The sequence below is a fragment of the Anas platyrhynchos genome, chromosome 3, assembly GCF_047663525.1.
Source record: "Anas platyrhynchos isolate ZD024472 breed Pekin duck chromosome 3, IASCAAS_PekinDuck_T2T, whole genome shotgun sequence".
NCBI lineage: Eukaryota > Metazoa > Chordata > Aves > Anseriformes > Anatidae > Anas > Anas platyrhynchos.
Window position 1 is genome coordinate 49,985,565 of NC_092589.1, and position 14,695 is coordinate 50,000,259.

At 36.4% G+C, this 14,695-nt stretch overlaps 1 protein-coding gene across 3 annotated transcripts in view; it reads left to right on the forward strand.

The window, feature by feature from the left end:
* PRKN (parkin RBR E3 ubiquitin protein ligase) overlaps positions 1 to 14,695 on the forward strand; it is a 765,547-nt gene that overhangs the window by 628,476 nt on the left and 122,376 nt on the right. For all 3 annotated transcript variants that reach the window (XM_072035883.1, XM_038177503.2, XM_038177504.2), the window contains exon 8: positions 7,519 to 7,580. In XM_072035883.1, coding sequence (XP_071891984.1) covers positions 7,519 to 7,580 — 62 coding nt within the window. The remainder of the gene's footprint in view (positions 1 to 7,518; positions 7,581 to 14,695) is intronic.

The following is a 14,695-nucleotide window of genomic DNA, read 5'->3' on the forward strand; positions in this document are numbered from 1 at the left end:
CCACTAATTTAAGATCACCCAGTGGCAGAGCTGAGCTTTATAAACTAAATATATGCTTGTTGACATCAAAAAGGCAGGAGTCGATTTTCATTGCTTTTAAAAATATCTCCTTATATATATATATATACATTATTTATTTTTTTCTGAATGAATCTATATTATTTAAATACTAACTCCTTTCAGGTGCACATTTATTTTACCCTGCTGTCTACTTATCTAATTACTGTACAGAAAAATATAATCTGGAAATTGATGTTATCAAAATGGCATGAGCACAATCAAAGAACCCCATGTATTTCTTTCACCAACTGTAACGTGAACAGTATCAGATATTTGGGTATTAAAGGGTGGTCTCCAGATTAGTCTCTGCAGTCAACAGTGTATTTACAAAAAAAAAAAAATCATCCGATGCTTTAGTGTGTCCAACAGTCTGAATGATTCTTGTAGCATTTTGAGATATTTCTATAGCTAAGACAAATTATACTGCCTGAGAAGAGTTCTAATTCCTGTAGGTAAGCACATATTTAGGCAAGGAAACAACCACTGTCCATCCATTGAAGCAAAAGTCATTTAGTTTTCTTTCTTGGGGAAAAATGTTCCATGAGTGCACCCATCCCAATCACAATAGATCATCAAAATAGGTATGAGAAGGAAAAGTGTGAGTGGACCCAAAGTAATGGGTCTGTGAATTTCAGTTTGAAAATGGGGTTCAAATACATGATCAACACAGAGAATTCAGAAGGTAGATAAATAAGACATTTTGTTAATAATAAATCAAAAGGTAAACCTAGAGATTACAAGCTGATTTCAGGAGAGGGTCCTGAGCCACACTAGTGATTTTATGATTAATGCTGGTTAGCAACAATTTATCCTATAGATAAAGTTGTGTGCCCACATGAAAACAATTCATTTTAAGACCTGAAAATGTAAGGCTTAGTCCTGGAGATGACATATTATTCACAGAACAGTCTTGTCACCTTCCTTTCTTTAAAAATTAAACCTTTTTTATAGAAAAGATGATACCCAAGCTTTAAGTTTGGTTACATACAAAAATAATCTAGATAACACTTAAAAAAAAGCCAGTAGCTTACTATTTTAAGAAAGTATTGCTCATTAAGATTGTTAAATAAATAACAATATAACAATATAATAATAATAAAATAAATAAATAAAAGGTCTGGAAAATGGTTATAATGACACATTTTTGAGGATTTAGAAGACATTTCTATACCTTTCATAATGCACAAGCAATGTTCCAAATATAGGCTTATGTGCTTATGTTCTGTAAACTATGTACTTGATATCCTGTGTAATATTTTTCACATTTTAGTAAAATATTTGTGCATTCCAGACAATCTCCTTAGTTTTGTATTTGTTCATGTTCACATAACTTCAAAAATGAGAAAAGGTCACTTGCAACATCCAGCCATTTAATTAACACAAATGCAATGAAGTCACTTCATCCTTTGAAATCATTTTCTGTTCCCAATGAGAGTGGCAGAACTGTCACCAGCATGGGATTGCTTTTCTCTGGAAGAGACACTGATAATATAAAGTTGTTTTTTTTTCCACCTATATTCCAATTAGTTGAACAGGTTGGAAGAGACTGGGGAAATGAGAGAACAAGCAAATGCACACTAATCATGGGATTTCAAAGCCAGTGAGTCTTTTTTGTGTTGTGTGAAAGTCTCTCCTGACTCCCTCTTTACATTACCCACTTACCATTGCTGCTACTGTCACTCACAGTGCAGGGCTGGGACACTTTGTTGGTCTGCTCACCTCTTACTGAGCAGAGCTGGCTGTGCTGTGTTGTACTTTGCAGGTGGGGTCAGAGCCGTTATGTCCCACTAGGGGCTGGCCTGGGGCTGTGCTCTGGAAGGAGTCCCTTTATAACAAGCACCTCTGAGCTGCAGGCTTCCCTCGTTACCTTCCCTTGCTGTGCACACACAAGAGGCCAGAGGACACATCCTTGATCACTGTTATAGTGCAAGCACTTAGAGTGCTTAGAGTGCTGCTTTCTCAAACATTTAGAACATATGCTTTTTTGAATTGGAAGCATTATTCATATTTGTGCTTGTCAAACACAGTGTTTGTTCAGAGCAGTCAGAAAAACAGACACACATCCATGAATTTTCGAAGCATGAAGCGGTTATTCTCATGTATTTGAAATATTTTTCAGTTTCAAGCTTGGTTTAGTAATTAGCACTGTGGAAAGACATCCTTTGAAGGACACTGATAGATATGCTTATAGGGTTGTTTTCGGAGCTCACAAAAGGGTGCGTACTTTTTAGAATTAACAAGTGTTAAAGCAGGCATAAATTTTAAGTGAGAAAAATAGAAGTTATAGAAGTTCATAATATAAGTGCTCAGTTTAGTTCAAGGAGCTAAACATTCTAGGAAAATCTATATGCTTAAAATGAAGAATGTGCAGAAATTATTTGGATTGGAGTCACTGGGTGGAATTAATGTTATCTACCCTTAAAAATCTAAGAGTCAGTCATATCTCTTACCTAGTTGCCTGAGACTCCACGATCAAGGGACAGAAATGATACCTCCTTTGGGTCTATCTCAGACAAGGCAAATTACCCTTTGAAGGTTTATTTTTCCTTCTATTGACTAAAAAGGAATTGTGAAATGAATATATCAACCCTCGATAACTATTATTTAGATGCTCAAGTGCAGTAAAGTGAATCTCATTGAACCATACCATTTGGGGAAGGATGAAACTTCACAAGTAAAGAAGGAAATAATGCTACACACCTATGGTAGAAGCTACAAAGTAGGGCATAATCCTACAGGAAAGGTGTATCTGCTTGTAATTACAGTTAATGAAGACACTGTGTCTGTGGAGAAAGTTCACCCCTGGAGGTGAAAAATAATGAATTTATGATCAACACGCACTTCAGTTTGGTGCAGCTTGTCTGTTACTCTTCTTGGGAATGTATATAGTTCAGAATTTCTTGCTGCCTGGGCACTGTGAGGGCCTGTGGGGTGTTGAGGCTGCTCATGGATCAGTCAGGGTAGGGCCTGGCTGCCTGTCCTGTCCTCTTGTCCCCCCTGGAGCTCAGGGGCAGCCCTAGCCCTGGTACTGGTCACCTCCATGGGGACAGGGATGGGCTGAGGCCAGGCTGGGGCAGGACTGTGGGGAGCTGGAGCCTGACCCTGTTGCAGTCTTGCTGGGGCTGGGGCTGGTGGCCCTGGGCTGTTGTGGGGTCTTGGGCCAGGGGCCAGGCAGAGACAGGAAGGGTTGGAGGTGCCGGTGCTTACATTGTCTATTAGTATTTGTATTTGTAACAGCAGTCATTTTTTTTCTTTTACTTCACCAGGATATGCAATATTAAAGGGTTGATTTAAGCTTTCCGCTGTCTTCTTACTGGAGAACATGTCATGCGAAGTGATAATTTTAAATAAAAACAAAAACAGAAGGTAATTCTGTTTGAGAAAAAATATGTGAAGATTTGGGTAATTAAATTGGTGGTCATTGGAATCATGGTTTAATTACAAGTGTAGATGAAAATGTGTGTTGAGAGCAGTTCAAATCAGAGGATATATGATGCTAGGTAACATTAAGCTAGCCTTCTTAAATTTTTAAATTTTGTGTTTTGTTTTTTTTTTATTATTCTTCTCATGGAGATACATTTGCTTATAGGAACAGATTAAAAATATCTTTACATCTTTATGAAAAGAATACCACAATGTAATTTTTAAATGTACAGTTATAATTTTCTGTAATTTTAAGTATACCTATCATTCATAAGTGCATCATTTGGAGTGAAATAATAATGCAATATGGGAATCAAGCAACAATAAAATGATTAAAACAAATAATCTGGGATCTGACAGAACATTTAAAAATATATATATGCTTAAATTTAATTTAAGTAAAAAATTAAAGCTTAAATAAACCAAAGACATTGCTTGCAGTGCGTTTATAAAGCTGCCGGTGCTTTGAACTGGGTATCATCCTCTCGACTTGGTTGAGACTAGACTTAGGCTCATTCCTAAACCATCACATTAATTTTATTGGTCTTATTCCTCTAGGTTCAATATACTTAAGTCAGAGGAAAAAGAGGTATATAAAATAAATAGATAGATAGATAGATAGATAGATAGATAGATAGATAGATAAAGATTTGGGTAAATTGTATAGTTCTTGCACCTTGTTCCTCTTCCACAGCATACAAAGACCTGTAACAAACATTGTGGGCAAGAACATATGAAACACAGAGGTTTGAATGTCAGTTAAAAGAGTGATCTAATAAGCCCTTTAGCTGTCATTTTATCAGTCTACATATATCCTCAATCCCAAGTTTTGGCTACTGATTAAAGGCAATTAATTGTGCATGCCTTTGGGTAATTTACTTGTAACACTCTTATGTATAATTGTTGACTTGTCTGTTTAAATGTTCCTATGTTTTGGCCTGTGTGTGTTGAAATTTCTTGTATGTTTGTGGGTTTTCTTTCAAATAATAATTGGGAAAGTGGAAATGGAAGGTTTCAGAAATTGTTGAGGCTCTCAAATATAAGGATTTCTGTTCTACAAAGGCAATAAAAATTAATCCTCAAAGTAGTTTCCACAAAACAGCATAAATGTATAAAGTGTGGATTATTTATTTCACGTGGCAAGTGCAAGTTGCAAATCAGAGTCTCAGAAAATACATTTTTCTTTTAAGATTTTGTGTGCGGTTTGTCAGTGCTGTGCTTAATTTGTAGTAATTTTCAGGTTTCCAGGTATGTTTGGATATGCATGTATAAGTTGACAAATATATGGGTATTTTTGCAGGTGTCATGGAAAGTGGTTCTTATTGCTCTTCAACAGAATATGTATTTTCTCTTTTTATTTATGGAATGATAATTTGTTTCTAGTTACAATGCAAGAACTTAATATCAACCAAGACTTTTTTCAAAGCTCACAGGTATTTGGTAAAAATAGGTCACAGTGTTAGAGCATGTTTTACAAAGGTCTGCTTACAGACCTGGAAAAAAATAACAATAATAAATAAATAAATAAATAAATAAGTAGAAATAGGAAATATCAGAAATACATCCAGAAATATCCAAAAAGAAGGGAAGATGTTTTTATCTTACTTCTTTTATCATTTTACATGTGTCTTCATTATTTCCATTTTTTTTCCTCCAACTGTTGTTTGATCATTGCTCTGAAAGGACAGAAAATTGTTAGTGTCTGTCAATATAATTTGATATCACATGCATTTGACTTTTCTGAACTGATTGTTGCTGGGGTGCAACTTGCCAGCAGTGACATGATTTTTAAGTTATATCTCTTCTTCGCTAGTGACTTCAGGATCTCTTGTGTAATCACCTTCTGAGATCCAGTCTGGACTATCAAAAGGTTGAAAACTGGATTGGGCAAGTGTGAAAAATAGGTTATAGAAATACTCGGTTGGGAAGAGGGTACAACCAGTAGACAACCAGTAACACTGATAATAAACATATATATGTATGCTAGTATATGTTTCACACAATTTTTAACAAAGATTCTTGGTTCCAAAGTGTTAACAGTCTCTATCATGGGAGAAAGAAAAGATACAGGTAAACAGCTCACATAAGGATGAATACATAATTGTGCAAGAAAAGGGCAAAATGTGATGGACTTCTGGGAGAAACAGACATTTGAAAAATACAATTTCAAGGAGAGCAGGAAGAAAAAAAAATCTTGCTAGGCAAGAAAAGCAATTCCCATCTTAAGGAATTTAGTGAACAACAAAATGGGTAAGATAAGAGAGGAAAAAGACTGGTTGAAGAAGAAGCAATAGAGACTGAAAGAAGCCATGAAAAACAAAAAGTTTAGCCATTGTTAGAAAGTTAGCATCTGTTGTAGATTAGCATACAGTAGTATATAAAATCAGTTATCCTCAATGGTTAGAAATTCCTGTAGCAGTGTACAAGTGTACAATCAATGCCGATATTTCAGTAAAAGTGACATAAAGAAAAATTTGTAATAATTACATAGGATCTTGAGGGTAGGAGAGAGGAACTGTATTTTAGGAAGTGATTTCTGGTCTAAAACACAGAGAATTCAACTGCTCTGGGCTACAAGTCAGGCCAAGATCAAGAATTTAGTGAGACAGAGCAGTTGATACATTTGGGGTTTGGATGAAGTGGGAGATGGAGATGGAAATCCCACTAAAAATGGATAGAAAAATAATGCTAGAAGTAGTAAGGATGGCTTGGTGATGAAGTTATGCTGATGGTGCATTCTCCTTATGTAGCTCCTCTGAATGGAGATAGAATATTTACCAGTGAAAATTTGTTTAGAATACCATTTAAATCAGCTTGCTAGGCATAAAAAGTTATACCATTGAAAGACTTGTACTACTACAAATGTGTCTAAACCAGGATTTTTGCCTTTTTAGTTATGTTGCTTGCAAGTATAAAGGTTTGACCCTTTGTATCCCTAACACAGCTATGCCAGCAGGAGTTGTAAATGTAGGCCATGCCTCATTGCCTTTGAGTGAAGCCACAGTGCTAACAGAGATTTCCTGACAACTGTCTCCAAATTCATATACATCTTTTTAATAGGAGTCATTAAGGGTGAGAGGTAACCATTTGTAGTTACATCAGCAGAAAAACAGGTTGATAAAAATCTTAGTTCTTCCCATGTTCTGAGGAGAACTCTGCTTTTAATCGCTTTTAAGGAAGTTTCTCTGTTCACAAGCAGATGCTTCAATTTGCGGTAAGAAGAATAAAGCCCAGATTGCTTTCACAGTCTGCATTTTTATCCTTTGCCAGACGTGAGTCTAGTAGTGTACAAAACTTAGTTGCATGCTTGGATTCCTTTACCAGGAAGGTAACCACAGTCTGAACAGGTCAGCAAAGTGTGTAGCATCTAGCAAGACATATTCTTTCATTCTGGCTGGTACGGATGAGAAAGGCTGTAACCATTGAACATTAAACTGGTTGCAAAGTTCTGGCAAATCTCTCTTCTACATGTGTAGTTGGTTTGTGTATTGCACCTGTGGGTGACAACTACATCTGTGTGAAATGGATTATGTAGGTGACAGCCAAAAGTAAAGTGATCTGTGGAGCCTGCAGAGCCTGTGAAATCCTTCAGGGAACTGGAAAAAGCCTATACAATGCTTAGAGATGAGTCCAAACCTGGTGTGTAAATCAGAATTCAGCTTTGGGCAGCTCCAAGGTTTTGATGTAAGAACCTCTTTTAACAGGCTTGTTGGCTTACACTAAGGGGCTGGCGTTATCTGGCAGACAGTGCTGCCCTTTTCATCTTGCTTTTGATTCTAGTCCTTTGGGGAAAGGGCTAAAATATACGGAATATAACCTTTCTAAGCATTCTTGGTAGCGTGCTCTGAAATGTGAAGGGATTATTTGATGGATGGTTTTCAACATTCTGGTGCCTGCAGAACCATGGCTTATCTTCCTAATCTTCTAAATCTAATGTAATCTGTATATTATATCCTCTCTACGTCTATGTATTTTATAGCTGAAACCACACTGGCAGGGAACTCTAAAGTGCCCGTTTTTGTTTCTTTCCAACAGCTGGCTGTCCAGATTCCTTGATTAAAGAGCTTCATCACTTCAGGATTCTGGGAGAAGAACAGGTGAGTTAGCATCTCAAAGTCAGTATCTTAATGTCATGAAAGATAGACACTAATGAGACAGTTTTGTCTCTCTCCAGGGATGCAAAGTGTGTCTCATGAACCCCAGTGACCTGAAATGTGGGGGAAAAAACACACGGGAGATATATGTGATATTTTTTTTTCATTCTATCCATCAGCCTTGACAGGTTATTAATTGGTACATCTGCTACCTGCCACAGCTTTTCGGCTTTGGACTACAGCAGTTAACAGGCTCTCTAAAACAGCAGATAGACAAACAATCTGACTAAGGGCCTGATATTTACAGCTACATGATGTCCATCTCTTTTTGTGGCCTCTGGTCTCTTTTAAAAGTATGTTTCTCATTCATCATGATATCTGTGCTTTGCACTGACAAAACTGTTTCTATACAGGGATCTTATGAAGCATGTGAGGTATGCTTTACCACACTCACAAGATGGTCATAGTTACTATTTTATTAATAATTAAATTGATGTACAGAGATATTGAGAAAATAGCCTTAAATGTCAAGAGGCAAGTTGAATTTTTAAATACCCAGTGCTTCTGAAATTCAAGTTGTCCTTGCCTCAAGTATCTTCCCTAATGTGTGGGTTATGAAGCCCAGCTGCCTAACATAGAATTGCTGTGGGTACTGGGGACCAAGGACCTGAAAGGTCAGCATTAGTGTGCTTGTGCTGTATATCAGAATATTTGCATCTGTTAATGAACCTAGCTCCAAGGGACTTGCACAAAGATATGTGAAGACTGTGATAGGAGAAAGTCCTTAAATTTTAATTTGAAGTATGATCACTTAGGTGTTAGAGCAGATTATATTGTGTAGTACACCCTGTTGCTCCACCTTTCTATTTCACTATCCTTCAGGCATATTTTTCTTACATGTAGGACTGCTGGTACATTTTCTAGATTTCCAGTTTTCCTCCACCAGTCTCCCACTTCAGTTGTTAAAAAAAGTCAAATGCATAAGTCCTCAGGAGCTCAGTGTCTCAACAAGAAAGCAGCATGAAGGGGAATGTGGGAGGATTTGTCTGACAGAAATGGAAAAAAAAGACAGAAAACCAAGTAGGCCAGAGGAAAGACTGGAAGCAGGAATCTGATGAGACTGAGGATTCAGGAAGGAGAAATAAAATAAATTAAGACTGGGATTGATGGGACTGCAAGACTGGTGAGAACCAGCTGACAAATGGAGGGCAGAGGAAGATGAAGCTTGGAACCATGGAGACTGGACTGGCTGGTCAAATATGGTAGAAGTAGAAACGAGAGTGGTAGGGATAAGAGTCTGACAAGAAGCTGGGACCAAGAACTATAAGGACAAGGTAAAGAAACTTGCTGGAAGGGACTGGTAAATAAAAGAAGATCTGTGTTTAATGGCCTGCTCAAGGGGGTGAACATAAATGGGCTAGGAGGAGAGGGAGCAAAGCAGAGATTTGAAGATGAATTAGAAACAGATCAACCAAGAGACAGTAGGAGTGAGAGGGCTGGGCTGAACCAGGCAAAATTTGTTAGCTCTGCTGGTAGAGGTCCAAGAATGGACTTGTAGGACCCGGATTTGATAATAACCACTGGCAGAGCAACAGAATTTAATTGATGAAGTTTATTTTGTGTTGTTTTGTTTTTGGTTTTTTTTGGTTTGTTTTTTTTTTTTTTTTTTTGGCTTGTTTGTTTGTTTGTTTGTTTTCCTGTTTCCTTTTTAGAAAAAGAAGTGGTAGACATAAAAATGAAGGCTAAAACAGCTGAGTGCCCATCAAGAATTCAGACATTAGGAAATGTCAGACTTAAGATTGCCTTTGTAATCTAAATGCTTTCTTTCTTTATTCCACTCACCTACATCTTTACATTAAGAAAGTATTAAATTATACAGTCATTTATGTGATCTTCAAAGGTGAGATGATGTAAACCACAAGGAACCTTAAAGGAAAAGGGAGTTAATTTCTGTCCAATAATAAGAGAAGTCTTGAACAAAGTGGAGGAGTTTGATGAATTATATGAAGTACTATATTTTTGCCACTCTGAATATTTTTTGCATTTTTACTGACTTCTGTTGTGAAATTACTCCTCTTTGTAGTGCCTACACCTAAACAGATGAGAAATGTTTGCCACTATGCATTAGGAGCATAAAACTATGCAGATGGAAAGTTGTTCTACAAAATGGATCTGACCTATAAAAATTTGTCTTTCTCTGAAACTAGCTACACTAACAGGTTATTCGGAAACAATGATTATCATTATAGTCTTAATAAATGTCTTTGCAACTAGTGAGCATTACCATGCCACTTGAATTATTCCGTGAGCAGACAAAAGCATGAAACGATTTTGTAATTATATTCTTTCCCCACAAAAGTTTTGTTGCCATGAGAGATGACCACAGTAGCCTTTGTTTGAAATTAACATGCAGTTTGACAGTTAGGGAGAAGTTGGTGCAAAAACAAGGTAAAAAAAAATAATAAAATACATCTTAATGAATTTTGGGTAGAGTCCGTATTTGTCTGACTATCTAATTATTTCTCATATGTGTTTAGTTATGCATTTGCTTTTCAAAAAAATTTAATGTCTTTTTCTGTTATCATTCATTCTAGTTAGAAGAAAAATCATAATTAATTATGACCCTGTTTTATTCAGACTAATTAAAATTTCAGCATTATTAGTCTACATATATTTTCTTCAAATCCAACCAACAGTCAAGAAATAATAGGGCCACGTTACTGCTACATGTCCAAACTTGATTTATTTTTAAAATGCTTGTGTATTTAAGTCTGGATTATAAAAGCAGAATGGACTATTGTGATAATCTTTTCTGATCTCCTTTAGAATCCACATTACATGACTTTCTTGTATTAATTCTTGTTTAAACTGGAGTATATTGCTGAGAAAAACATCCATTATTTGTTTACAAATCACTTACAAACATTAAATCCTATTATACCTTTCAGTAGTGAAAAACAAAAAATTCCCAGCATCTTTTCTTTCTGCCACTCTACAGCACCAGCACTGCTATTTCTCAATGTCTAGATCCTTTAAATTTCAAATTCCCTCTGTTCTATCACAAGGTAATAAGTGATCATCATACAAACAAAAAAACTCAAACCTATGAATGTGACTCAGAAAGAACTATCACATGCCCCTAAAACAGAACTAAAAAATCACTTTTACAGCAAAAGGCAGCCAGTTTCTGTCAGCTAAATATCTCTCCAATAGAATGAAGAAACCCTTTAGTCTGAAATGGACATAGTCAGTGTAGGTCCTCATAGGTTCCAGTTAAAGCAGTTCCAGTTAAAGCAGTCTTAGAGAAGTCTGCTTCTTAACTCTCTTACTTTTATCAACCAAATTTTAGTCAAATTAAAGTCAATCAACTGTTTCTAATACAAAGCAGTGATCTCTACCATGTCTTTACTGCATATTTGTTTCTTGTAAATATTGAGCATATATAATTTTTATTGATGTCATGAAGAGATAAAGGTGTTGAGAAGCTTATACAATCAAACCAATGGAAAATGTGTCTGCCTACCTATCTGTCTATCCAAATAAACTGTTTCTTTATCTAAATGTAAGCACTGAAGGAAAACTGAGAAAAAAAGGCTTTATATTTAACTTGAAATGTGAAGAGTTGTTGATTAATCTAATATTTGCTAAAAGTTCCATGATAATAAAACTGTTGTCCAAATAGTCTAAAATCTCAGTAGTCTCAAGGACATGTAAATTTCCCATGTCTCCTATTTCCTCAGGTATGTGCAGTACAGGACATTCATTATTGCTAGAAAGTCTATCTTTTAAGGTTTAATTGGTGGCATCAATATAGTTTTTAAAGAGGGAATTATGTTTAGACTTTATGGAAAGAGGTAATCATACTCTATGTGGTGAAATAGAAGAGTACAAGACCCACTGGTACATGATACACGTTTTGGATACCTAATTTACCGCATAAAATTGGCTTCCAAAGTAATTGCTTTAAAATGCAACACAAATACGTTTAGCAACAGATTGCTACCCCACTTGATACTTGGTACTTTGAAAAGGTGCCAAAGAGTATGACCTAGAAAAGTCTCCAAAGGTAAGCTACTTCTGGAGCTGGTGAAAATGAAAGGGCTTCTTCATGTCTTGGATCTTTATTCTTTTCCCAGTTTCTAGTTTCCTACAGTATTATATGAGTGGAAAAGATGCAGTAAATGTTCAGACAGCAGCTTTGACTGGTGTGTTTCGTAACACCTTTTAACAGACAATACCAGTGCACGAAAGTCTGCATAAGGCAAAGAGACTTTCCTGGCCATGCAGCCTCAGGAAGTGGAAAACCTGAAGCCTTCTAACTGGCCTTAGCTCTGTTAAGCTTTTTCTTGCAATTCAGTCTCACTATTCCTAATCCATAATTTCCCCCTAGCATAATGGATGTAGTCCAACCTGCTGTCTAACCGCTTCAGTTCATAGGTACCTTGAGATACATTAAGGATTGGGATGAAGGATTTATTAACTAGGGAACTATTGAAAAAAAGCACAATATAAGAAAGTTACAGTCTTCTGCAGTAGCCATTTGCCATGTCAGGCTTGCTGCTGCTGCAAGTAAACACAAATGATTCTATGAGTCGTGATCGTACAAGCTGCTAACAAAAACATGTTAAAGATGCCGTAAATATGGGCTCTGTCCAAATGCAGTGTAAGGCAGGTAATTCAACAAGCCAGTTCCAGAGACAGCAGAGAGAACACTTTAGTTCAGACCTTAGCACTATAGTATACCCACATAGCAAGTGAACTCTTACGGAGTCTTGTAATGACTCTCTGAGAAACTTCCCTCTTCTCCCCAAAGTGATAAAAAAAAACACCCTTGTTTAATTGTTTAAATGGAATATTGTGATTCATGAATAAAATTGCAGCTACATCTGAAAGCTGGAAGGGAAAACAATTGCAAAAGCAGTGTGCTGCTATACCTGAGTGCCCCCAACAGGTCACAGAACAGATGAAGCAGATGACATGCTAGTGGCAAGAAAAGAAGCTGCAAAGTAATGTATAGCTATGCTTCTCTGCTATATCATCTGCTCTGACAACTTTGCAGAATGTATTGGCCAGTTTCTTGATATTTTGACAGGGGAATGATCAATTTTAACAGATCTCTCCTATCAGCTGTTACAGCAGCTCATAGCACTGCTCACTTTTTCTTCAGAAATGTTGTGGGTGTTTATATCCCTGGAATCAGAGCAAGCTGGCATGGAGACAATTTTTTTCCCTCTCTCTCTCTCTCTTCTTCTTTTTTTTTCTTTTTTTTTTTCTTTTTTTTCACATTTCCTTGTAAGTTGGGCGAAACTTAGGCAAAGGAATAGACTTTTGAAAATCTGTAGATGCACATTCCCATGTTTATCAAACGTGGTGAGGGATTGTACTAGCTTTTGCTGTGACCTTAGGAGATATGAGAATCTAGTACTAAAAGAATGCAATGTGGATAAAATTGCGTAACGTTAATTTGGGTTTTGTAAGGAATTTGCAATATGTGTGTGTGGCTAGGAGAAAGTTCTAACGATTTTTTGCATGCAATATTTGCTGGAGGATCTTTTTTTAAATATATGTTACAGATTATTAGTGTAAAGTCATTCTTGAATTAATTGATGTGATATCTACCCATTCAAGAAAAAATAACATCACGTGAGAGTTCTAATTTATCGGCTGAGTTTAATGCTGGAAAATGCCAAATGTGGTCAACAAAATGCTTCTGAACTAATTGTGGGTGAAGAATTTTTGGAAGCTATGTATGAAAGTATCAGACACCTCTCAGTAATTCACATACAGTTAAAACAAACAAAAAAAAATCACTGAATAATTTCTCCAGTTCATAATTACTAAAGCAAAGCTGTTTTGTAATTATTCTTAAGTCTGTGTGAGAAGACTTTCCTACAGCTCAGTGCTTTCCCACTTAACTTCAGCTACCATCTCAATGCGAATGATGCATCTCTCCATTTCTTCAAATTTTCTGTTCAATGTCTGTCTGATTTCTGTCTGTCCTAATTGGCTCACTTTTTGGTTTTGTCATCGCTATCCTATCACTCCTTAAAACTGAAGTACTGCATTTAGCTTCTGATGTTCTTTACATTCTTTACACCTGCTTTTTATATGGCTGGAACTACACAACAAACATTGCAGTCTTGCAATTTCATATGACCAGTGATTTGACTCCCTTCTCTTTACATGCTATATCTGCTTTTCATGTCTTCTAGCCTTCTTCTTTTCTAACTTCAGAGGTAACTAAAATCCATGTGAGTTCCTCAGCTTTGCCTCTTCTGAGTTACCAGGACTTCATTCTCTTTGAGTTCTTGTCATAGACAGGACATCTCTACTTTCTTATCCCTTTTCTTCATGTTGTCTGTGCATTAGAGAAGTGAGAAGAAGTGAGAGTAATTTATTTTTGGTCAAATAGCTGAAATAAAAAAAAATGGAGGAGGAATAAGGGAGAAAGTATATGTGACCAAAACTAATTTAAATGATATGCTTCTCCTGTCAAAAACAAACAAAAAGTCATTTTGTCCAAATTTCTGTTGTTTCCTTATCTATAGAACCTATTAATTAAAAATGTGTTTCTAAAAATAAAAATAATAAAAAAATAAAAAGTTGAATTTTCCACACAGCTTTTATTAAATTCAGAGAGAAGATCTGAGTCCCAATATTCAGTGTCTCAGATGGATGTAGCAGGTGAGATTGGTGTAGTGGTATCATGCAAGATTCCCATTCTTGTGACACGGGTTGGGGGTTGGACCTGATGATCTTTCGAGGTCCCTTCCAACCCCTACAGTTCTGTGATTCTGTGAGGCTTCATATATCCCTTGGGTGACCTTGATCTACTTTCATGGACTGTGCATATGTTTACTCTTGTGGCCTGAGAAGTGGAATTCTTTGGAGCCAGTGTCTACTTCAGTGAATCTCAGTTGTACTATTTACAACATTATCTGTTACAAGACTTGATGGTTGTCATCTGTAGGGGACAAAGGAATGTGGATTCAAGCTCCACATGGGTCAGAAGGAAGTGAAGGTTAATCTCCAACATTCAGTTTATTCAGACTGATCCCACGAATACCTGCTGGAAGATAATAAATTTACAATAGATTTGTAATATGGTGTCAAACCGT